Source organism: Oncorhynchus nerka, linkage group LG7, assembly GCF_034236695.1.
Source record: "Oncorhynchus nerka isolate Pitt River linkage group LG7, Oner_Uvic_2.0, whole genome shotgun sequence".
Lineage (NCBI taxonomy): Eukaryota > Metazoa > Chordata > Actinopteri > Salmoniformes > Salmonidae > Oncorhynchus > Oncorhynchus nerka.
Genome location: NC_088402.1, coordinates 85,341,785 through 85,367,176, shown reverse-complemented (window position 1 = coordinate 85,367,176; position 25,392 = coordinate 85,341,785). Strand labels below are relative to the sequence as shown.

At 43.1% G+C, this 25,392-nt stretch overlaps 1 protein-coding gene across 1 annotated transcript; it reads right to left on the bottom strand.

Annotated features, from left to right (window-relative positions):
- Positions 1–670: 670 nt before the first annotated feature.
- Positions 671–24,388, bottom strand: LOC115126350 (tumor necrosis factor receptor superfamily member 14-like). Its single transcript, XM_029655962.2, has 10 exons — positions 24,184–24,388; positions 19,027–19,113; positions 18,702–18,827; positions 11,599–11,757; positions 11,405–11,489; positions 9,927–10,087; positions 9,786–9,800; positions 9,619–9,641; positions 961–993; positions 671–861 (listed from the first exon to the last, which is right to left on the bottom strand). Exons 1-10 carry the CDS (start codon positions 24,233–24,235, stop codon positions 835–837), a joined length of 768 nt encoding a protein of 255 aa, XP_029511822.1. The 5' UTR covers positions 24,236–24,388; the 3' UTR covers positions 671–834.
- Positions 24,389–25,392: the final 1,004 nt, after the last annotated feature.

The following is a 25,392-nucleotide window of genomic DNA, read 5'->3' as shown; positions in this document are numbered from 1 at the left end:
TCCTCCGCTCTCTCCACTGGCTTCCAGTTGAAGCTCGCATCCGCTACAAGACCATGGTGCTTGCCATCGGAGCTGTGAGGGGAACGGCACCTCAGTACCTCCAGGCTCTGATCAGGCCCTACACCCAAACAAGGGCACTGCGTTCATCCACCTCTGGCCTGCTCGCCTCCCTACCACTGAGGAAGTACAGTTCCCGCTCAGCCCAGTCAAAACTGTTCGCTGCTCTGGCCCCCCAATGGTGGAACAAACTCCCTCACGACGCCAGGACAGCGGAGTCAATCACCACCTTCCGGAGACACCTGAAACCCCACCTCTTTAAGGAATACCTAGGATAGGATAAAGTAATCCTTCTCACCCCCACCCTTAAAAGATTTAGATGCACTATTGTAAAGTGGCTGCTCCACTGGATGTCATAAGGTGAATGCACCAATTTGTAAGTCGCTCTGGATAAGAGCGTCTGCTAAATGACTTAAATGTAAATGTAAATGTTTTTAAAAAATCATAGGTACACTTCAACTGTGAGAGACGGAATCTAAAACAAAAATCCAGAAAATCACATTGTATGATTTTTAAGTATGACACTACAGCTTGTAGTGTCATACCCAAGAAGACTCAAGGCTGCAATAGCTGCCAAATGTGCTTCAACAAAGTACTGAGTAAAGGGTCTGAATACTTGTGAAAATTTCCAGGTTTTTATTTTATACATTTGCAAAAAAATTCTAACAACTGAATACATTTTAGAAATGAGGCTGTAATGTAACAAAATGTGGAAAATATTCCTTGTCAGTCCTTGCTCTGTCGTCCTTGGCCAGTTGTCACAGTTGAGGTATAGTTTCACTGTGAAGCTCTTCGACCGCCACTCTGTTCATTTCAAAATATGAATGATTTGTTACTTTTTTATGCATACTACGTGAGCATTAGCATAATCATTTGGAAGAAGAAAGGCAATGTTTAACTTACACGTTCGTGAAAACCCGTTTCCTCTACAGGAAGCTACAATATAAATATAATTCATTAACCCATTGATATAAAATACATTTGGTACAAGTTGCACTATGGCAGTGATTTTCAACTGGTTTTGCCTCAGGACCCATATTGAACCAGGTTGAGTTAGACACAACCCAATATTCGTATCGGAAAACTATTTGTGATGCTATATTGATAGTAAATGTAGAAATTACATTACGGGGGAACAATATTCCCACCTCTTTCAATAATTTCATTTTGGCCATATTCTTGATGAAGAACTCTTATTAAAGTCACTGGTTTGAGACACAAAATCAACCAACATAGCACTGCTAATAGCTCTAAATTGAAAATACTGTGTTTCAATACACATTTCAGAGATTACATTTATATTTTTAAAAACTCCTTGATTTTCTACACATTTTCTACCTTGTTTAAGTTGTGTAAAATCAGACTGTGTGTGTGTGTGTGTGTGTACACACACACACACACAGTTGAAGTCGAAGTTTACATACACCTTAGCCAAATACATTTAAACTCTGTTTTTCACAATTCCTGACATTTAATCTGAGTAAAAATTCCTGGTCTTAGGTCAGTTAGGATCACCACTTTATTTTAAGAATGTGAAATGTCAGAATAATACTAGAGAGAATGATTTTATTTCAGCTTTTATTTCTTTCATCACATTCCCAGTGAGTCAGAAGTTTACATACACTCAATTAGTATTTGGTAGCATTGCCTTTAAATTGTTTAACTTGGGTGAAACGTTTCGGGTAGCCTTCCAAAATAAGTTGGGTGAATTTGGGCCCATTCCTCCTGACAGAGCTGGTGTAAACAGAGTCCGGTTTGTCGGCCTCCTTGCTCGCACACGCTTTTTCAGTTCTGCCCACAAATTTTCTATAGGATTGAGGTCAGTGCTTCGTGATGGCCACTCCAATACCTTGACTTTGTTGTCCTTAAGCCATTTTGCCACAACTTTCGAAGTATGCTTGGGGCCATTATCCATTTGGAAAACCCCATTTGCGACCAAGCTTTAACTTCCTGACTGAGGTCTTGAGATGTTGCTTCAATATATCCACGTAATTTTCTTTCCTCATGATGCCATGTATTTTGTGAAGTGCACCAGTCCCTCCTGCAGCAAAGCCCCCCCCCCCCCCAACATGATGCTGCCACCTCCATGCTTCACGGTTGGAAAGGTCTTCTTCGGCTTGCAAGCATCCCCCTTTTTCCTCCAAACATAACAATGTTCATCATGGCCAAACAGTTCGATTTTTGTTTCATCAGACTAGAGGGCATTTCTCCAAAAAGTACGATCTTTGTCCCCATGTGCAGTTGCAAACCGTAGTCTGGCTTTTTATGGCGGTTTTGGAGCAGTGGCTTCTTCCTTTCTGAGGTGCCTTTAAGGTTATGTCGATATAGGACTCGTTTTACTGTGGATATAGATACTTTTGTACCCGTTTCCTTCAGCATCTTCACAAGGTCCTTTGCTGTTGTTCTGGGATTGATTTGCACTTTTCACACCAAAGTACGTTCATCTCTAGGAGACAGAACGCGTCTCCTTCCTGAGCAGTATGACGGCTGCTTGGTCCCAAGGTGTTAATACTTGCGTACTATTGTTTGTACAGATGAACGTGGTACCTTCAGGTGTTTGGAAATTGCTCCCAAGGATGAACCAGACTTGTGGAGGTCTACAAATGTTTTTCTGAGGTCTTGGCTGATTTTGTTTCATTTTCCCATGATGTCAAGTAAAGATGCACTGGGTTTGAAGGCAGGCCTTGAAATACACCGACAGGTAAACCTCCAATTGACTCAAATGATGTCAATTAGCCTATCAGAAGCTTCTAAAGCCATTACATACTTTTCTGGAATTTTCCAAGTTGTTTAAAGGCAGTCAACTTAGTGTATGTAAACTTCTGACCCACTGGAATTTGATACAGGGAATTATAAGTGAAATAATCTGTCTGTAAAACAATTGTTGGAAAAATTACTTGTATCATGCACAAAGTAGATGTCCTAACCGACTTGTCAAAACTATAGTTTGTTAAAAGAAATGTGTGGGGTGGTTGAAAAACGAGTTAATGACTCCAACCTAAGTGTATGTAAACTTCCGACTTCAACTGTAAGTATTCAGACCCTTTTCTATGAGACTCGAAATTGAGCAAATTAATTTGTATTTATTTCCACATTTATTTAACCAGGTAGGCTAGTTGAGAACAAGTTCTCATTTACAACTGCGACCTGGCCAAGATAAAGCAAAGCAGTGTGACACAAACAACAACACAGAGTTACACATGGAATAAACAAGCGTACTGTCAATAACACAATAGTGTGCAAATGTGTGTGCAAACGGCGTGAGGAGGTAAGTGAGGAGGTAAGGCAATAAATAGGCCATAGTAGCAAGGTAATTACAATTTAGCAAATTAACACTGGTGTGATAGATGAGCAAATGATCATGTACAAGTAGAAATACTGGTGAGCAAAAGAGAAGAAAAGTACATAAAAACAATATGGGGGTGAGGTAGGTAGATTAGATGCTCCCGGGTGGTGCAGTGGTCTTATTCTCGGTTCGAGCCCAGGTTCTGCCGCAGCCAGCCGTGACCGGGAGGCCAATGGGGCGGCGCACAATTGTCCCAGCTAGGTCTGGGGTAGGGAGGGTTTGGCCGGCAAGGATATCCTTGTCTCATCGCGCACTAGCGACTCCTGTGGCGGGTCGGGCGCAGTGCACGCTGACCAGGTCGCTGGGTAGTTTACGGTATTTCCTCCGACACATTGGTGCGTCTGGCTTCTGGGTTGGATGTGCGTGTGTCAAGAAGCAGTGCGGCTTGGTTGGGTTGTGTTTCGGAGGACGCATGGCTCTCGACCTTCGCCTCTCCCGAGTCCGTACGGGAGTTGCAGCGATGAGATAAGACAGTAACTACTACCAATTGGATACCACGAAATTGGGGAGAAAAGAGTGGAAAAATAATAATTAAAAAAAACACAAAAAAAACAATATGGGGATGAGGTAAGTAGATTGGGTGGGCTATTTACAGATGGGCTATGTACAGCTGCAGCGATCGGTTAGCTGCTCAGATAGCTGATGTTTAAAGTTAGTGAGGGAGATAAGACTCCAGCTTCAGTGATTTTTGCAATTAGTTCCAGTCACAGGCAGCAGAGAACTGTAAGGAAAGGCGGCCAAAGAGGTGTTGGCTTTGGGGATGACCCGTGAGATATACCTGCTGGAGCGCATGCTACAGGTGGGTGTTATCGTGACCAATGAGCTGAGATAAGTTGGACCTTTACCTAGCATACACTTATAGATGACCTGGAGCCAGTGGGTCTGGCGACGAATATGAAGCGAGGGCCAGCCGACTAGAGCATACAGGTCGCAGTGGTGGGTGGTATAAGGTGCTTTGGTAACAAATGGATGGCACTGTGATAAACTGCATCCAGTTTGCTGAGTAGAGTATTGGAAGCTATTTTGTAGATGACATCGCCGAAGTCGAGGATCGGTAGGATAGTCAGTTTGACTAGGGTATGTTTGGCGGCGTAAGTGAAGGAGGCTTTGTTGCGAAATAGGAAACTGATTCTAGATTTTATTTTGGATTGGAGATGTTTAATATGAGTCTGGAAGGAGAGTTTACAGTCTAGTCAGACACCTAGGTATTTGTAGTTGTCCACATATTCTAAGTCAGAACCGTCCAGAGTAGTGGTGCTAGTCGGGCAGGCGGGTGTGGGCAGCGAACGGTTGAAAAGCATGCATTTGGTTTTTACTAGCATTTAAGAGCAGTTGGAGGCCACGGAAGGAGTGTTGTATGGTATTAAAGCTTGTTTGGAGGTTAGTTAACACAGTGTCCAAAGAAGGGACAGATATATCCAGAATGGTGTCGTCTGTGTAGAGGTGGATCAGGGAATCAGAGAAAAGAGTCTGCCCGAGAATTGAACCCTGTGGTACCCCCATAGACTGCGAGAGGTCTGGACAACAGGCCCTACGATTTGACACACTGAACTCTGTCTGAGAAGTAGTTGGTGAACCACGCGAGGCAGTCATTTTAGAAACCAAGGCTATTGAGTCTGCCGATAAGAATATGGTGATTGACAATCGAAAGCCTTGGCCAGGTCGATAAAGACGTCTGCACAGTACTGTCTTTTATCGATGGCGGTTATGATATCGTTTAGGACCTTGAGCGTGGCTGAGGTGCACCCGTGACCAGCTCGGAAGCCGGATTGCACAGCGGAGAAGGTACGGTGGGATTCAAAATGAACAGGGCTCCGGGCAGCCGAGCGGAAATGGAGGAAAACTCGCCTCCCTGCGGACCTGGCATCCTTTCACTCCCTCCTCTCTACATTTTCCTCCTCTGTCTCTGCTGCTAAAGCCACTTTCTACCACTCTAAATTCCAAGCATCTGCCTCTAACCCTAGGAAGCTCTTTGCCACCTTCTCCTCCCTCTTGAATCCTCCTCCCCTCCCCCCTCCTCCCTCTCTGCAGATTACTTCGTCAACCATTTTGAAAAGAAGGTCGACGACATCCGATCCTCGTTTGCTAAGTCAAACGACACCGCTGGTTCTGCTCACACTGCCCTACCCTGTGCTCTGACCTCTTTCTCCCCTCTCTCTCCAGATGAAATCTCGCATCTTGTGACGGCCGGCCGCCCAACAACCTGCCCGCTTGACCCTATCCCCTCCTCTCTTCTCCAGACCATTTCCGGAGACCTTCTCCCTGTCACCTCACTCATCAACTCATCCCTGACCGCTGGCTACGTCCCTCCCGTCTTCAAGAGAGCGAGAGTTGCACCCCTTCTGAAAAAACCTACACTCGATCCCTCCGATGTCAACAACTACAGACCAGTATCCCTTCTTTCTTTTCTCTCCAAAACTCTTGAACGTGCCGTCCTTGGCCAGCTCTCCCGCTATCTCTCTCAGAATGACCTTCTTGATCCAAATCAGTCAGGTTTCAAGACTAGTCATTCAACTGAGACTGCTCTTCTCTGTATCACGGAGGCGCTCCGCACTGCTAAAGCTAACTCTCTCTCTCTGCTCTCATCCTTCTAGACCTATCGGCTGCCTTCGATACTGTGAACCATCAGATCCTCCTCTCCACCCTCTCCGAGTTGGGCATCTCCGGCGCGGCCCACGCTTGGATTGCGTCCTACCTGACAGGTCGCTCCTACCAGGTGGCGTGGCGAGGTCTCCTCACCACGTGCTCTCACCACTGGTGTCCCCCAGGCTCTGTTCTAGGCCCTCTCCTATTCTCGCTATACACCAAGTCACTTGGCTCTGTCATAACCTCACATGGTCTCTCCTATCATTGCTATGCAGACGACACACAATTAATCTTCTCCTTTCCCCCTTCTGACCAGGTGGCGAATCGCATCTCTGCATGTCTGGCAGACATATCAGTGTGGATGACGGATCATCACCTCAAGCTGAACCTCGGCAAGACGGAGCTGCTCTTCCTCCCGGGAAGGACTGCCCGTTCCATGATCTCGCCATCACGGTTGACAACTCCATTGTGTCCTCGTCCCAGAGTGCTAAGAACCTTGGCGTGATCCTGGACAACACCCTGTCGTTTTCAAATAACATCAAGGCGGTGGCCCGTTCCTGTAGGTTCATGCTCTACAACATCCGCAGAGTAGGACCCTGCCTCACACAGGAAGCGGCGCAGGTCCTAATCCAGGCACTTGTCATCTCCCGTCTGGATTACTGCAACCGCTGTTGGCTGGGCTCCCTGCCTGTGCCATTAAACCCCTACAACTCATCCAGAACGCCGCAGCCCGTCTGGTGTTCAACCTTCCCAAGTTCTCTCACGTCACCCCGCTCCTCCGCTCTCTCCACTGGCTTCCAGTTGAAGCTCGCATCCGCTACAAGACCATGGTGCTTGCCTACGGAGCTGTGAGGGGAACGGCACCTCAGTACCTCCAGGCTCTGATCAGGCCCTACACCCAAACAAGGGCACTGCGTTCATCCACCTCTGGCCTGCTCACCTCCCTACCACTGAGGAAGTACAGTTCCCGCTCAGCCCAGTCAAAACTGTTCGCTGCTCTGGCCCCCAATGGTGGAACAAACTCCCTCACGACGCCAGGACAGCGGAGTCAATCACCACCTTCCGAGACACCTGAAACCCCACCTCTTTAAGGAATACCTAGGAGGATAAAGTAATCCTTCTCACCCCCCCCTTAAAAGACCTAGATGCACTATTGTAAAGTGGCTGTTCCACTGGATGTCATAAGGTGAAAGCACCAATTTGTAAGTCGCTCTGGATAAGAGCGTCTGCTAAATGACTTAAATGTAAATGTATGTAATGTAAATGGTCAGTGATCTGTTTATTAACTTGGATTTCAAAGACTTTAGAAAGGCAGGGCAGGATGGATATAGGTCTGTAACAGTTTGGGTCTAGAGTGTCTCCCCCTTTGAAGAGGGGATGACCGCGGTAGCTTTTCTATCTTTAGGGATCTCGGACGATATGAAAGAGAGGCTGAACAGACTGGTAATAGGGGTTGCAACAATGGCGGCGGATAGTTTTAGAAAGAGAGGGTCCTGATTGTCTAGCCCAGCTGATATTTACGGGTCCAGGTTTTGCAGCTTTCAGAACATCTGCTATCTGGATTTGGGTGAAGGAGAAGCTGGGGAGGCTTGGGCAAGTAGCTGCGGGGGGTGTGGAGCTGTTGGCCGTGGTTGGGGTAGCCATGAGGAAAGCATGGCCAGCCATAGAGAAATGCTTATTGAAATTCTCAATTATTGTTGATTTATCGGTTGTGACCGTGTTATCTAGCCTCAGTGCAGTGGGTAGCTGGGAGGAGGTGCTCTTGTTCTCCATGGACTTTAGTGTCCCAAAACGTTTTGGAGTTGGAGTTAGAGCTACAGGATGCAAATTTCTGTTTGAAAAAGCTAGCCTTTGCTTTCCTGACTGACTGCGTGTATTGGTTCCTGACATCCCTGAACATTTGCATATCACGGGGACTATTCGATGCTATTGCAGTCCACCACAGGATGTTTTTGTGCTGGTCAAGGGCAGTCAGGTCTGGAGTGAACCAAGGGCTATAACTGTTCTTAGTTCTACATTTTTTGAAAGGGGCATGCTTAGTTAAGATGGTGAGGAAATTACTTTTAAAGAATGACCAGGCATCCTCGACTGACGGGATGAGGTCAATATCCTTCCAGGATACCTGGGCCAGGTCGATTAGAAAGGCCTGCTCGCAGAAGTTTTTTAGGGAGCGTTTGACAGTGATGAGGGGTGGTCTTTTGACCGCGGACCCATAGCGGATGCAGGCAATGAGGCATGATCGCTGAGATCCTGATTGAAAACAGCAGAGGTGTATTTGGAGGGCAAGTTGGTCAGGATAATATCTATGAGGGTGCCCATGATTACGGATTTAGGGTTGTACCTGATGGCTTCCTTGATAATTTGTGTGAGATTGAGGGCATCTAGCTTATATTGTAAGACTGCCGGGGTGTTAAGCATATCCCAGTTTAGGTCACCTAACAGCACGAGCTCTGAAGATAGATGAGGGGCAATCAATTCACATATGGTGTCCAGGGCACAGCTGGGGGGTCTATAACAGGCGGCAACAGTGAGAGACTTATTTCTGGAGAGATTCATTTTTAGATAGCTCTGTCAGATTTACCATTGAGTGACCATTGGATTCTTGGTCATCTCCCTGACCAAGGCCCTTCTCCCCTGATTGCTCCGTTTGGCTGGGTGGCCAGCTATTGGAAGAGTTTTGGTGGTTCCAAACTTCTTCTATTTAAGAATGATGGAGTCCACTATGTTCTTGTGGACCTTCAATGCTACAGAAATGTGTTGGTACCGTTCCCCAGATCTGTGCCTCGACACAATCCTGTCTCGGAGCTCTAATTGCTTTGACCTCATGTCTTGGTTTTTGCTCTGATATACACTGTCAACTGTGTGACCTTATAAAAAGAGAGGTGTGTGCCTTTCTAAATCATGTCCAATCAATTGAATTTACCACAGGTGGACTCCAAGTTGTAGAAACATCTTAAGGATGATCATTAAAAACAGGATCCACCTGAGCTCAATTTCGAGTCTCATAGTAACGGGTCTGAATACTTATGTAAATAAGGTATTTAAGTTTGGCAAAAAAATCATTCAAAACCTATTTGGGTCGTGACCCACCAGTTGAGAATCGCTGCACTATGCCAATTAAAGATTTAGTCCAGGGCTGCCCAACCCTCTTCCTGGAGATCTGTCCTGTATGTTTTCAGTCCAACCCTAATTTAGCATATCTGATTCAGTTAGTGAAGGTCTTGTTGAGCAGCTAATTAGTAGAATCAGGTGTGTTAAATTAGGGTTGGACTGATAACCCACAGGACCATAGTACAATCACTAATCATGCCTTTATTATGACATTCAAATTATTTCAGTCATTCATTATTCAGTATAGTTACTGCAATGTGCATAATATGGAAAACTACTACAGTACTACTACAATTAAATGATATTCCATCTAAGAAACCTACATTTGCTACAATGCTGTACGTGGTTCAAATGCTGTACATAAGTCAAATCTTAGATTAAGAATAGCCTACATTTGAAAGGAACTCAAAAATATACATCCACTGGATGTCTTAAGGTGAACGCACCAATTTGTAAGTCGCTCTGGATAAGAGCGTCTGCTAAATGACTTAAATGTAAATGTATATATAGAAATGTACCTTAGGAGATGTACCTTGATTTTCTGAAAACATAGCAAAATGAATTGGGTTAACAAAGTGATGCAAAGTTAATAGCCTAGATGTATAAGTAATACATTGTTAGAAAAGTGTGAGAGGGCCAGTAATGTACAGTATGTGGGGAGAAGGGTAAAACATGTTAAACTAACCTTTAGTTTCTTTACCTGAAAACAAATCAAAAGTTATCCGATTGTTAGGAGCGAAGCAAAACACACTCATTAACTTAATTATGTAGAACACAGACATGCAGAAGGAACCGAACATGGTAATAAAGAATGAAAAAGACTAACCTTTAGTTACAAACAAGACAAAAATAAAGACTACAAAAAGGAAAACTGAAGATGGAACTAAGACAATGACTCTATTCCTTAGTGATTCCGCAGATTTTCCGCAAACAACATCTCTTGTTTGACTTCCATCTTCAATCTTGTATTGTCCAATGGCTTTACAACTAAAAGGTGAACAAATAAAAGTTGTTCAAGGCAGTTGAACCATTATTGAACCATTATCATATTAGTGATCATCAAACATTGTTTCAAATGTATATACATATATATATTTTTTTTACAGACAAATCTGTGAAGGCCAAATGATAATATCGGTGAGTGTAAAGGCATTTCATTTCAATATATTACAAATGTTTCTCCAATAAAAATGATGCCACTATTCCTTAATTTGGGCATTTAAAACTCTGATTAGGTAACAATGACATTATTGATCATCCTCATAATAATTGTTGAATGCAGTGTGTCCCCTAGTACAGTACATTTACGTCATTATACAGACGCTCTTATCCAGAGAGACTTAGTAGTGAGTGCATACATTTTCATAATTGTTTTCCCCCAAACTGGTCCCCCTTGGGAATCGAACCCACAACCCTGGCATTGCAAGCATCATGCTTTACCAACTGAGCCACATGAACCAGTATTGACGAGTCAATCTAATGTATTCTTGAAGTAAATCAATTATTGTTATTGATTATAAAGCCTTGTTCACATTGGCAGTTTGAAGTGACTCAAATCCAATTTTTTTGCATATCTGAATGCGTTTTTTGTTGCAGTCTGAACAACCAAAAAAGCACATGAAATTATATATTTTAAGCCACAAATGGCTTGATTGGTGGTTTGGAGTCAGATTCAAATCTGATTCCCAGGCCATGCGACATGTCTGTATAGTCATATCTGAGTTATAATGCCCTCAAGTGGTTTTTAGACATATTTGGCATATGTTGTTGCTTAGCTACTCTGTTGACAGTTTGACATGAATGTGGTAGCTAAATAGTTTGTTAATTGTTTACAAACAAATGTGATAGGAGGTTAAACAGCTACCTAGCTCGCTAGTTAACTGCTGTGGATAACCAAAAAGGATTTGTTTTGAAAGTTGGATCATCTTTGTCCTTTGAGGCTTTAAAAGTGTTTATACACTATGATTTTGAACATTCAAAGCAACTGTGAAACTTCCATGACGACACATTGTTGTCATCACCTTAGGTTGTTACATAACTTCTGAGTGATGGGAAGCAGGAGCACCACACCCAATCAGACCACAGTGTGCACACACTCGTCATTACGATGGCGACTAGCTAGCCATGTCAGCAAATGACTGCTGTCTGAACACACACACACATCCGATTTGGTCACTTGTAACTTACAGTAAGGCCTGCAGTGTGAAGAAGGCTTAAAAACCCATATTTTTGCGTAGTCATCCAGATCAAACCAGCCATTGTTAATGTCTCTAACAAATAGGAATGAAACCAGCCAAAACATACTCAGTCCAAGCAGTGCAGTTCACACCATGTTGTGAGTAAAAGCCATGCTGACACTCCTCACACATGGTATCTGTTGTCTTTGTTCCTGCACAGGAATAACATGTAATATGCAGTGAGTAATTCCTATTGACAATAACAGTTATGAAAAAGAATGGTATTTTATTAACTTTACTTCATACTATATACACACATACCCGGTACTTTAACTCTCTGTCCAGGTGAGCAAAGTGTATGTCTTAGCGCAAAGGTGCACTCGTTGCCAGCTGAGGAGCTGGTACAATAATATCCATTTAGAACATGACAAATAGAGTTACTTGTAGTAGTACACGTCATCAAAATGTACAGACCTTGTCCTGGAAAACATAAAAGTAAGGAAGATTACAGGGGACTCTTTTTATCGCAAGGATTTGCCTGAACTGAAAGGAGTCTTGGGAAACTAGCCTGAAGAAGATCCTAATGAATAAACTAAGAAAACATGCAGATATTGTGGACAAGCCTCATTAGCTAGGTTTCCATTGAATTGGAGACAGATTTTCATGTGAATATCATAAAATCTGCAATAAAGCAAATATGCTCATTTCCCCCCCAGTGGTGTTTCCACCAAAAAACGGACTTGTTGCAGATAAATCAGTGCTTGATGATGTAGTGCACACAACATGTTTATTTTGTTTTTATGTACTGAATAAAAATATAAAGTTGAATGGTTTTCCATCGCATTTTCAACTCTACCAATAGTTTAGTCACACAAACTGTTGCTTTAAATAGCAAATGTGCCTTCTCTGGTCTTCAAACTTGCGCTCTAGCTACAGCTCGCAGATGTGGTGCAGGAAGGCCGTGCGGGTAGGCTAGTCTACATAATGAGATTATTATGGATAAGAGCGAGAATATTTGTATTTGCCAAACAGCAGTCAAGCGTCGATCATCATGTCACCAGAATCAGACTCTCGATATTTATTGGAAAGGAGCATCAAGATCACCATCAACTTTCACCACCCTGTGAGGTTCATCATAACTTTTTTAATCTGTATAAACTGCATGCTTTCCCAAGTCGGAGTGGGAGGACCACACACCATGTCATCACGTGACTTCAAGTTTACTTCAATATGATGGTATTTATAATGAATTTTACAGACAAAAAGATCTCATGTCGAACAAACAAATTATCTGTCATTATTTATAAAATTGTACCAAAACTTCCTGTTTCCATCACGGCTTTCGTGATTTATTTATTTGATTCTGTATGATTTTACTTGCATAAAAACTGTGGATGGAAATGTGGTTAATGGCATCAGCCAAAACTCTTGCATGATGACAATCAAAGAGGTTGAGAGCAGAGGAGTCATGCTCATCCATTTTTTATACCAAATTCATTAAAATTGGATTTAATTCATTAATTACCCTCACAAAAAATGGTTGCATGACACATTATTCATATTTCAGCTCTTTAATGCCTCCTTGTGTCTAATATCCTGAGATTTGGTTTGGTCATGGTTTTGAACTTGCATACCATGTTTTGCAACATTTCTGTGATACATTCTGGTTGTTTAGCATTGAAGAGAAAATTACATGCAAGTTCACTGGTGACATTACATTTTTTTTAGTCTAAAGAATTGTCACAAAGAGGCTTGGATACAGGGCCGGCTCGAGGCATAAGTGACATAAGCGGTCACTAAGGGCCCTAAGCTGCTAGGGGGGCCCCCAACCCACCAAAGAAAATTACAAAATATAACAGACTGCAGTACTGTGTAGTGTAACCGACTGCAGTACTGTGTAGTGTAACCGACTGCAGTACTGTGTAGTGTAACCGACTGCAGTACTGTGTAGTGTAACCGACTGCAGTACTGTGTAGTGTACCAGACTGCAGTACTGTGTAGTGTAACAGACTGCAGTACTGTGTAGTGTAACAGACTGCAGTACTGTGTAGTGTAACAGACTGCAGTACTGTGTAGTGTAACAGACTGCAGTACTGTGTAGTGTAACAGACTGCAGTACTGTGTAGTGTAACAGTCTGCAGTACTGTGTAGTGTAACAGTCTGCAGTACTGTGTAGTGTAACAGACTGAAGTACTGTGTAGTGTAACATACTGCAGTACTGTGTAGTGTAACATACTGCAGTACTGTGTAGTGTAACATACTGCAGTACTGTGTAGTGTAACAGACTGCAGTACTGTGTAGTGTAACAGACTGCAGTACTGTGTAGTGTAACAGACTGCAGTGCTGTGTAGTGTACCAGACTGCAGTGCTGTGTAGTGTACCAGACTGCAGTGCTGTGTAGTGTACCAGACTGCAGTGCTGTGTAGTGTACCAGACTGCAGTGCTGTGTAGTGTAACAGACTGCAGTACTGTGTAGTGTAACAGACTGCAGTACTGTGTAGTGTACCAGACTGCAGTACTGTGTAGTGTACCAGACTGCAGTACTGTGTAGTGTAACAGTCTGCAGTACTGTGTAGTGTAACAGTCTGCAGTACTGTGTAGTGTAACCGACTGCAGTACTGTGTAGTGTAACAGTCTGCAGTACTGTGTAGTGTAACAGTCTGCAGTACTGTGTAGTGTAACCGACTGCAGTACTGTGTAGTGTAACCGACTGCAGTACTGTGTAGTGTAACCGACTGCAGTACTGTGTAGTGTACCAGACTGCAGTACTGTGTAGTGTAACAGACTGCAGTACTGTGTAGTGTAACAGACTGCAGTACTGTGTAGTGTACCAGACTGCAGTACTGTGTAGTGTAACCAGACTGCAGTACTGTGTAGTGTAACAGACTGCAGTACTGTGTAGTGTAACAGACTGCAGTACTGTGTAGTGTAACAGACTGCAGTACTGTGTAGTGTAACAGACTGCAGTACTGTGTAGTGTACCAGACTGCAGTACTGTGTAGTGTACCAGACTGCAGTACTGTGTAGTGTAACAGACTGCAGTACTGTGTAGTGTAACAGACTGCAGTACTGTGTAGTGTAACAGACTGCAGTACTGTGTAGTGTACCAGACTGCAGTACTGTGTAGTGTACCAGACTGCAGTACTGTGTAGTGTAACAGACTGCAGTACTGTGTAGTGTAACAGACTGCAGTACTGTGTAGTGTAACAGACTGCAGTACTGTGTAGTGTAACAGACTGCAGTACTGTGTAGTGTAACAGACTGCAGTACTGTGTAGTGTAACAGACTGCAGTACTGTGTAGTGTAACAGTCTGCAGTACTGTGTAGTGTAACAGTCTGCAGTACTGTGTAGTGTAACAGTCTGCAGTACTGTGTAGTGTAACAGTCTGCAGTACTGTGTAGTGTAACAGTCTGCAGTACTGTGTAGTGTAACAGTCTGCAGTACTGTGTAGTGTAACAGTCTGCAGTACTGTGTAGTGTAACAGACTGAAGTACTGTGTAGTGTAACATACTGCAGTACTGTGTAGTGTAACATACTGCAGTACTGTGTAGTGTAACATACTGCAGTACTGTGTAGTGTAACAGACTGCAGTACTGTGTAGTGTAACAGACTGAAGTACTGTGTAGTGTAACAGACTGAAGTACTGTGTAGTGTAACAGACTGCAGTGCTGTGTAGTGTACCAGACTGCAGTGCTGTGTAGTGTACCAGACTGCAGTGCTGTGTAGTGTACCAGACTGCAGTGCTGTGTAGTGTACCAGACTGCAGTACTGTGTAGTGTAACAGTCTGCAGTACTGTGTAGTGTAACAGTCTGCAGTACTGTGTAGTGTAACCGACTGCAGTACTGTGTAGTGTAACAGTCTGCAGTACTGTGTACTGTAACAGTCTGCAGTACTGTGTAGTGTAACCGACTGCAGTACTGTGTAGTGTAACCGACTGCAGTACTGTGTAGTGTAACCGACTGCAGTACTGTGTAGTGTACCAGACTGCAGTACTGTGTAGTGTAACAGACTGAAGTACTGTGTAGTGTAACAGACTGCAGTACTGTGTAGTGTAACAGACTGCAGTACTGTGTAGTGTAACAGACTGCAGTACTGTGTAGTGTAACAGACTGCAGTACTGTGTAGTGTAACAGACTGCAGTACTGTGTAGTGTAACAGACTGCAGTACTGTGTAGTGTAACAGACTGCAGTACTGTGTAGTGTAACAGACTGCAGTACTGTGTAGTGTAACAGACTGCAGTACTGTGTAGTGTAACAGACTGCAGTACTGTGTAGTGTAACAGTCTGCAGTACTGTGTAGTGTAACAGTCTGCAGTACTGTGTAGTGTAACAGACTGCAGTGCTGTGTAGTGTAACAGACTGCAGTGCTGTGTAGTGTAACAGACTGCAGTGCTGTGTAGTGTAACAGACTGCAGTGCTGTGTAGTGTACCAGACTGCAGTGCTGTGTAGTGTAACAGACTGCAGTGCTGTGTAGTGTACCAGACTGCAGTGCTGTGTAGTGTACCAGACTGCAGTACTGTGTAGTGTAACAGTCTGCAGTACTGTGTAGTGTAACAGTCTGCAGTACTGTGTAGTGTAACCGACTGCAGTACTGTGTAGTGTAACAGTCTGCAGTACTGTGTAGTGTAACAGTCTGCAGTACTGTGTAGTGTAACCGACTGCAGTACTGTGTAGTGTAACCGACTGCAGTACTGTGTAGTGTAACCGACTGCAGTACTGTGTAGTGTACCAGACTGCAGTACTGTGTAGTGTAACAGACTGAAGTACTGTGTAGTGTAACAGACTGCAGTACTGTGTAGTGTACCAGACTGCAGTACTGTGTAGTGTACCAGACTGCAGTACTGTGTAGTGTAACAGACTGCAGTACTGTGTAGTGTAACAGACTGCAGTACTGTGTAGTGTAACAGACTGCAGTACTGTGTAGTGTAACAGACTGCAGTACTGTGTAGTGTACCAGACTGCAGTACTGTGTAGTGTACCAGACTGCAGTACTGTGTAGTGTAACAGACTGCAGTACTGTGTAGTGTAACAGACTGCAGTACTGTGTAGTGTAACAGACTGCAGTACTGTGTAGTGTACCAGACTGCAGTACTGTGTAGTGTACCAGACTGCAGTACTGTGTAGTGTAACAGACTGCAGTACTGTGTAGTGTAACAGACTGCAGTACTGTGTAGTGTACCAGACTGCAGTACTGTGTAGTGTACCAGACTGCAGTACTGTGTAGTGTAACAGACTGCAGTACTGTGTAGTGTAACAGACTGCAGTACTGTGTAGTGTAACAGTCTGCAGTACTGTGTAGTGTAACAGTCTGCAGTACTGTGTAGTGTAACAGTCTGCAGTACTGTGTAGTGTAACAGTCTGCAGTACTGTGTAGTGTAACAGTCTGCAGTACTGTGTAGTGTAACAGTCTGCAGTACTGTGTAGTGTAACAGTCTGCAGTACTGTGTAGTGTAACAGACTGAAGTACTGTGTAGTGTAACATACTGCAGTACTGTGTAGTGTAACATACTGCAGTACTGTGTAGTGTAACATACTGCAGTACTGTGTAGTGTAACAGACTGCAGTACTGTGTAGTGTAACAGACTGAAGTACTGTGTAGTGTAACAGACTGAAGTACTGTGTAACAGACTGCAGTGCTGTGTAGTGTACCAGACTGCAGTGCTGTGTAGTGTACCAGACTGCAGTGCTGTGTAGTGTACCAGACTGCAGTGCTGTGTAGTGTACCAGACTGCAGTACTGTGTAGTGTAACAGTCTGCAGTACTGTGTAGTGTAACAGTCTGCAGTACTGTGTAGTGTAACCGACTGCAGTACTGTGTAGTGTAACAGTCTGCAGTACTGTGTAGTGTAACAGTCTGCAGTACTGTGTAGTGTAACCGACTGCAGTACTGTGTAGTGTAACCGACTGCAGTACTGTGTAGTGTAACCGACTGCAGTACTGTGTAGTGTACCAGACTGCAGTACTGTGTAGTGTAACAGACTGAAGTACTGTGTAGTGTACCAGACTGCAGTGCTGTGTAGTGTACCAGACTGCAGTACTGTGTAGTGTAACAGACTGCAGTACTGTGTAGTGTAACAGACTGCAGTACTGTGTAGTGTACCAGACTGCAGTACTGTGTAGTGTACCAGACTGCAGTACTGTGTAGTGTAACAGTCTGCAGTACTGTGTAGTGTAACAGTCTGCAGTACTGTGTAGTGTAACAGTCTGCAGTACTGTGTAGTGTAACAGTCTGCAGTACTGTTACAGATCTGGGGAAGGGTACCAAAACATTTCTGCACCATTGAAGGTCCCAAGAACACAGTGGCCTCCATCAGTCTTAAATGGAAGAACTTTGGAACCACCAAGACTCTTCCTAGAGCTGGCTGCCCGGCCAAACTGAGCAATCAGGGGAGAAGGGCCTTTGTCAGAGAGGTGACCAAGAATCCAATGGTCACTGAGAGAGATCCAGAGTTCCTCTGTAGAGATGGGAGAACCATCCAGAAGGACAACCATCTCTGCAGCACTCCACCAATCAGGACTTTATGGTAGAGTGGCCAGACGGAAGCCATTCCTCAGTAAACGGTACATGACAGCCTGCTTGGATTGCCAAAAGGCACCTAAAGGACTCTCAGACCATGAGAAACAAGATTCTCTGGTCTGATGAAACTAAGATTGCACTCTTTGGTCTGAATGCCAAGCATCACGTCTGGAGGAAACCTGGCACAATCCCTACGTTGAAGCATGGTGGTCGCAGCATCATGCTGTGGGGATGCTTTTCAGCGGCAGGGACTGGGAGACTAGTCCGGATCGAGGGAAAGATGAACGGAGCAAAGTACAGAGAGTTCCTTGATGAAAACCTGCTCCAGTGTTCTCATGACCTCAGACTGGGGTAAAGGTTCACATTCCATTAGGACAACGACCCTAAGCAGACAGCCAAAACAACATAGGAATGGCTGAAAATAGCTGTGCAGCGACACTCCCCATCCAACCTGACAGAGCTTGAGGGGATCTACAAAGAAGAATGGGAGAAACTCCCCAAATACAGGTGTGCTAAGCTTGTAGCGTCATACCCAAGAAGACTCAAGGCTGTAATCGAAGACTCAAGGCTGTAATTCTAAAAACCTGTTTTTGCTTTGTCATAATGGGGTATTGTGTGTAGATTGATGAGGGGGGGAAGAGTCAAGTGGTCTGGATACTTTCCCATTGCACTGTACAATAGGCCCACTAATATTCTGTTCTTCCAAAATAAATGTTCTTCATATCATAATGACATGACACAGGCCATGGCATAATGTGGCAAAATGTGTAGAATTGTAGGAAATTAGCTTTAAACTGCTATTTTTGCAAAATAAATAGAATTTCATGGCAACCAAATGTCACTTAGGGCCCCCAAAATACCTGAAATATTATGGCCCCCCAAAATATTAGGGTCCCTCATAATACCTGGATCACAAGGACTGCAGGGAAAGCACTTGTCCAAGCCGTTAGCTGCATTCATGTAGGTCTGTCCTATACAGGGTATGCAGGACGTGCTGGACTCCAATGTACAGTCCTTGCGGACAACTAAACCTAACAAAACAAAACAAAATATGCCATTACATTGTACATGCATTTACAATGTAGTGTATTGTTTATAGTTTGATATCAAACTATGTTTAAATCCTTAACAATGTAATATAATTGTGTGAAGTTTAATTTTGCATTACAATAGAACTAAAATAAATGTATATTATGTACAGTAGTGTAAACAAGTCCTTGATGCCCTCACCTTTTCCACACATTGGACAGCACTGACCAGTGTTAGATTTGTACTCTGCAGGGCCACACTTGTTTCCAGATGCAGTTATGATCATGTCTGGGTTAGAAAATAGAGAAATTAAAGAAAAGCAATTATCTACCATTACTACCATATATTTAGTTTTTTTTTTTTATTGAATAGGGGAGGGTCATGTAATTTGTAAATCGATGAAATGTCATATTGCTCAGGGTTTGAGAATTAGTTGATTATTATTGTCTCATGCGTGCCTCATGATGCCCCTCATCCCTGATTCTCTGCTGGGCAATATCAAGTGTGCCTAGTGTGGTCTCAATCAAATGTTCCATAGCCTATAGTATAGGCTATATACCTAGGCTATAGAAAGAGCTTGCACGGTGAAGCACAGGGCAAAGTGATATTTCGAAGAAAATGTACTTTCTTCCCGAGTTTTTGCTCTGCTGGGATGGTGTATATAAAACTAGGCTACACTGCATTACACATTGCAATGGATAGGAGTTCCCAATCATGAGCCCTGGCCTGGCCTGCCCTGCTCATGTAAACCTTTTTGTGCTGCCTAACCAATGACTGTGGAGGCGAGTCAACATCTATGTGCGCAGACTAGGGCGACAGACCTGCTCAGGTTGAGACAGAGCGTGAAGATGACAAGGAGGATTTGAGTTTATTTTTACAGGGACAGTGCACATTAATCAATGTTTCAGTAAAAGTGCAGTTTTTAGCCAGCCAGCTAATATTCAGCAGCAGTCCCTGGGCAGGTTATTAAAAACAATTACAATACAGACAGTCATTGAGCAGTGAGCACACGCAGAGCAACATAGGACAAGCAAGACGTAGCATGCAGACAGAGCAACATAGCACAAGCAAGACGTAGCACACGCAGAGCAACATAGGACAAGCAAGACGTAGCATGCAGACAGAGAAACATAGCACAAAAAGCAACAAGACAAAAATCCATAAAAGCAACAGTGTTTTTTGGAAGTGTGATAGGTGGTGCAGTTACAGTTGAAGTCGGAAGTTTACATACACCTTAGCCAAATACATTTAAACTCAGTTTTCACAATTCCTGACATTTAATCCTAGTACAAATTAGGTCAGTTCGGATCACCGCTTTATTTTAAGAATGCGAAATGTCAGAATAACAGGAGAGAGAATGATTTATTTCAGCTTTTATTTCTTTCATCACATTCCCAGTGGGTCAGAAGTTTACATACACTCAATTAGTATTTGGTAGAATTGCCTTTAAATTGTTTAACTTGGGTCAAACATTTCAGGTAGCCTTCCACAAGCTTCCCACAATAAATTGGGTGAATTTTGGCCCATTCCTCCTGACAAAGCTGGTGTAACTGAGTCAGGTTTGTAGGCCTCCTTGCTCGCACACGCTTTTTCAGTTCGGCACACAAATTTTCCATGGGATTGAGGTCAGGGCTTTGTGATGGCCACTCCAATTCCTTGACTTTGGACTTAAGCCATTTTGTCACAACTTTGGAAGTATGCTTGGGGTTATTGTCCATTTGGAAGACCTCATTTGCAACCAAGCTTTAACTTCCTGACTGAGGTCTTGAGATGTTGCTTCAATGTATCCACATAATTTTCTTTCCTCATGATGCCTGCTATTTTGTGAAGTGCACCAGTCCCTCCTGCAGCAAAGCACCCCCACAACATGATGCTGCCACCCCCGTGTTCACGGTTGGGATGTTGTTATTTGGCTTGCAAGCCTCCCCCTTTTCCTCCAAACATAACGATGGTCATTATGGCCAAATAGTTCTATTTTTGTATCAGACCAGACGATATTTCTCCAAAAAGTACAATCTTTGTCCCCATGTGCAGTTGCAAACCGTAGTCTGGCTTTTTTTATGGCGGTTTTGAAACAGTGACTTCTTCCTTGCTGAGCGGCCTTTCAGGTTATGTCGACATAGGACTCGTTTTACTGTGGATATAGATACTTTTGTACCCGTTTCCTCCAGCATCTTCACAAGGTCCTTTGCTGTGGTTCTGGGATTGATTTTCACTTTTAGCACCAGGGTATGTTCATCACTAGGAGACAGAATGCGTCTCCTTCCTGAGCGGTATGATGCCTGGGTGATCCCATAATGTTTATACTTGCATAGTATTGTTTGTACAGATGAACGTGGTACCTTTGAAATTTCTCCCAAGGATGAACCAGACTTGTGGAGGTATACATTTTTTTCTGAGGTCTTGGCTGATTTCTTTTGATTTTCCCATGATGTCAAGCAGAGGCACTGAGTTTGAAGGTAGGCCTTGAAATACATCCACAGGTACACCTTCAATTGACTCAAATGATGTCAACTAGCCTATCAGAAGCTTCTAAAGCCATTACATCATTTTCTGGAATTTCCCAAGCTGTTTGAAGGCACAGTCAACTTAGTGTATGTAAAACTTCTGACCCACTAGAATTGTGATACAGTGAATAAGTGAAATAATCTGTCTGTAAACAATTATTGGAAAAATGACTTGTGTCATGCACAAAGTAGATGTCTTAAACGACTTGCCAAAACTATAGTTTAAAATAAATGTGTGGATTGGTTGAAAAACTAGCTTTAATGACTCAACTAAGTGTATGTAAACTCCCGACTTCAACTGTATGTGTGTCTGATGGCATTGTATTCCAGACATGGGCAGCTCTCACAGAGAAAGCAGCTTGACTAAAGGTGCTTTTCCTTAAGGGAACTATACAGTCACCTCTCATGGCAGACCTTGTGGATCTGCTGCCATGTTTGGGTTTTCTGTTTAGCAAAAGTACTGAGTGGAAGGGAAGCCAGGCCATTTAGGATCTTGAATACAAGACATGCTTCGGTGTATTGCACAAGATTTTTCCAACTCAGGAGAGCATGCTTTCTGAGGATATAACAGTGATGATGGCTATTGGGCTTCATATCAAGCACTTTGAGAGCCTGTTTGTAGACAGACTGAATAGGTTTTAATGTTGTACAGCAAGCTTGGGCCCAACTAGTCAAGCAGTATGTTAAGTGGGGGAGTATCATAGATTTGAAGTACAGCTTTGCTACCTCTGTAGTCAAACAATTTCGTATAAATCGGAAATGAGCTAGGCTGAATTTGGTTATTTGAATGACCTTTTTCACTTGCATTTTAAAAGAGAGGTTGGAATCAAGTATGATGCCAAGGTACTTAAAATCGGATACCACCTGGAGCTTCTCCCCTGACACATAGACATCTGGCTCAGTAGCATCTGTTGCCCTCTTTGTGAAGAACATGCAGACAGTTTTTTTCACATTGAGATGCAAACATGAGTCACTGAGCCACTTTGTAACCTGGGCCATTACAGTAGTGAGTTCTTGTGCAGCTTGTTGTTTGCTCTTTGCATGCACATATATCACTGTATCATCTGCATACAGATGACCAAGGCCCTTCTCCCCGATTGCTCAGTTTGGCCGGGCGGCCAGCTCTAGGAAGAGTTTTGGTGGTTCAAAACTGCTTCCATTTAAGAATGGAGGACACTGTCTTCTTAGGGAACTTCAATGTTGCACAAATGTTTTGGTACCCTTCCTTAAGTCTGTGCATCGACAAAATCCTGTCTCGGAGCTCTACTGACAATTCCTTCGAACTCATGGCTTGGTTTTTCTATGACATGCCCTGTCAACTGTGAAACCTTATATAGATGGGTGTGTGCCTTTCCAAATCATGTCCAATCAATTGAATTTACCACAGGTGGACTCCAATGAAGTTGTAGAAACATCTCAAGGATGATCAATAGAAACAGGATGCACCGGAGCTCAATTTCAAGTCTCATAACAAAGGGTCTGAATACTTATGTAAATAAGGTATTTATGTTTTTAATACATTTGCAAAAATGTCTAAACCTGTTTTCATTTTTGTCATGATGGCTATTGTGTGTAGATTGCTGAGGAAATTGTTTTATTTAATCAATTTTAGAATATAGCAGTAATGTAACAAAATGTGGAAAATGTCAAGGGGTCTGAATACTTTGAAGGCACTGTATAATTCCTTATATCATTCCACGCTGTTCCCAATAATAACATTTAATGGACACAGCAATTTAATATAAAGATAAATAATATCTGCAATAATTTACCATATGGCCCTTTTCCTATAATAATATCTCAATCAGGCGACTGGTCCTCAGTGCTGAAATAGCAGCTGCATCTACTGATTACATGGACAAGGGGTACCTGATCAGTAATCCTAAATCCAGTGTAACGGATGTGAAATGGTTAGCGGTGTTCGCGCTAAATAGCGTTTCAATCGGTGACGTAACTTGCTCTGAGACCATGAAGTAGTAGTTCCCCTTGCTCTGCAAGGGCCGCGGCTTTTGTGGAGCGATGGGTAACGATGATTCGTGGGTGACTGTTGTTGATGTGTGCAGAGGGTCCCTGGTTCGCGAGGGGACGGTCTAAAGTTATACTGTTACACCAGCAATGCGACTCTAAGACACTTTGTGAATACAGGCCTACAGTAGATCTTTCCTAAATTGTAGGTGTGTAAGTGGTGGCCTGGGTGGCCTGGTCTGTCATTTGGTCTCTGTAGCCTCAGGCCTTTCGCTCTTAATCTGAATCTTTCACCCTGCTCTCTACCTCTTCATTGTCACCCTGTCAAATGATGTCAATCTCCGACCCCTCCATTCTCCTCCTTCCCTGAGCCAATGCCCCCAACAGACAGAATAGCAACAGCAGAATTTGGATAATCAAACATTGTATACAAAATAGCAGGGGAAAACACTTAGAATACATAACACATGGCAAACATATAGTAGAACAAATAAAATAGATAATAGGCTACAGAACATGTATCTTGATGGGAAAACAGCAATGTGTAAAGTGGTTTAAAAAATATTACGTTGAATACATGTAATATCTACAGCGAGCTCTTTTCAGTGGTTTCACTTTGTAACGGGTGCACTGCGTGGCGTTTGGAGAAACTGTGTGACATCTTCGGACCTTATTTTTTACGATGCATCATAGGGTGTAGCTCTGCATGACAGCTAACCTGTAGTAACCTCAACCGGTCATCTGGTAGCTGGACGAGACAAGCCAACTCTAAGGTGCAAATATTGGTTACTCATAGTTGTATATCGAAATCATGTGATGTTATTGGAGTTTTCAGATACAGCCTAAGCAAGGCGTATCCAGTCTAGATGCTATTACTTTCACTTACCGAGTTGAACCAGTACAGCACAGTACAAAAGCCATACACGTGATATTGACATTGTTCACGTAATCGGACTAGTTGTCGCTCTCTTGCAATAGCGAGCCGTTAGACACTTTATAACTAATTAACAAAAGTCTGAAACTATCACGTACTGACTAGCTACAAACTAGCATTAGATATCTACGTGTATTATTATGTGCCTTTCGTGTATGCCTAATAGCAAACATTTTAATGAACGCATAGATTGTTTGCTTATGTTTGAACTTTTTAAAATAAATATACATTTATATAACGACAGAATATTTGCCTGTCACGTTTAGACTTGTATCTTGTCAAATCTATAAAACAAGGTGTTCACTGCTCAGGCAAACCGCGTGGCTACTATTTCAATCCCCTTTCGCCCACATTCATCAAGACCAGTCACGATTCACACCCAAGAGACAAAACGTTTACGAGGGTGCAAATCAGGGCGTTGTCAGAGCACCTCATACCATTGCAATCAGTCGATATAATCGTCAACTATCATCAGAAATCAAGCGACATGAATCAGAGAGTGGGGCGCCGCCTGACCCACTAGTTGGTCATAAGGTTCAAATCAACGTTTCATATCTTGGTACTTTATTGAGAATGACACAATAACGCGAGATCATATTTCCAGCATGTCCGACAACCATAACTCCCTTGCCCGCCATAGGAAGAATGGTAATTAATAAATAACAAGTGAGCATTGCATTTGCAGCTCCTAAATTAATAAAAACATTTAAAGGTAACCTCTGAACGAGCTCCGACAACTCGTGGCTCAGTTTGACTGACTGGCATGATACACTAGCACAGAATACCGCCTCCCACGCCACCTTCGCACCATCGAAATGAATGGCAAGCGGGGGACCTTTGGGCGGTGCGAAGGTGGCGTGGGAGGCAGTGATAAATATCAACTTTTCCAAACTTTAGTCAAATCACCAGCGGCGATCGCCAATCATATCGAGTGGTTCCCATGACGAATTTGATGCCATGCCACCCAAAGCTGGAGACTTAAAAAAAAAATGTTTTTATTTATTTTACCTTTATTTTACTAGGCAAGTCAGTTAAGAACAAATTCTTATTTTCAATGACGGCCTTTCAGCAAAGATGGCTGACAAAAATACTAGGATGGAATCAAAAGTGATTATAATGTCATAAATAACCATGCAAAAAAATGCACAGTTGACAGGAATA

What these genes read in the sequence shown, in the direction of transcription:
- LOC115126350 (XM_029655962.2), bottom strand. Translation starts at nt 24,235, where the DNA reads ATGTCAATATCACGTGTATGGCTTTTGTACTGTGCTGTACTGGTTCAA. An exon ending in TGCTGTACTGGTTCAACTCG is followed by an intron (nt 19,114 to 24,183) that starts GTAAGTGAAAGT and finishes TTTCTAACCCAG; the next exon opens with ACATGATCATAACTGCATCT. An exon ending in CTGCAGTCCTTGTGATCCAG is followed by an intron (nt 11,758 to 18,701) that starts GTATTATGAGGG and finishes TATGTTTTCCAG; the next exon opens with GACAAGGTCTGTACATTTTG.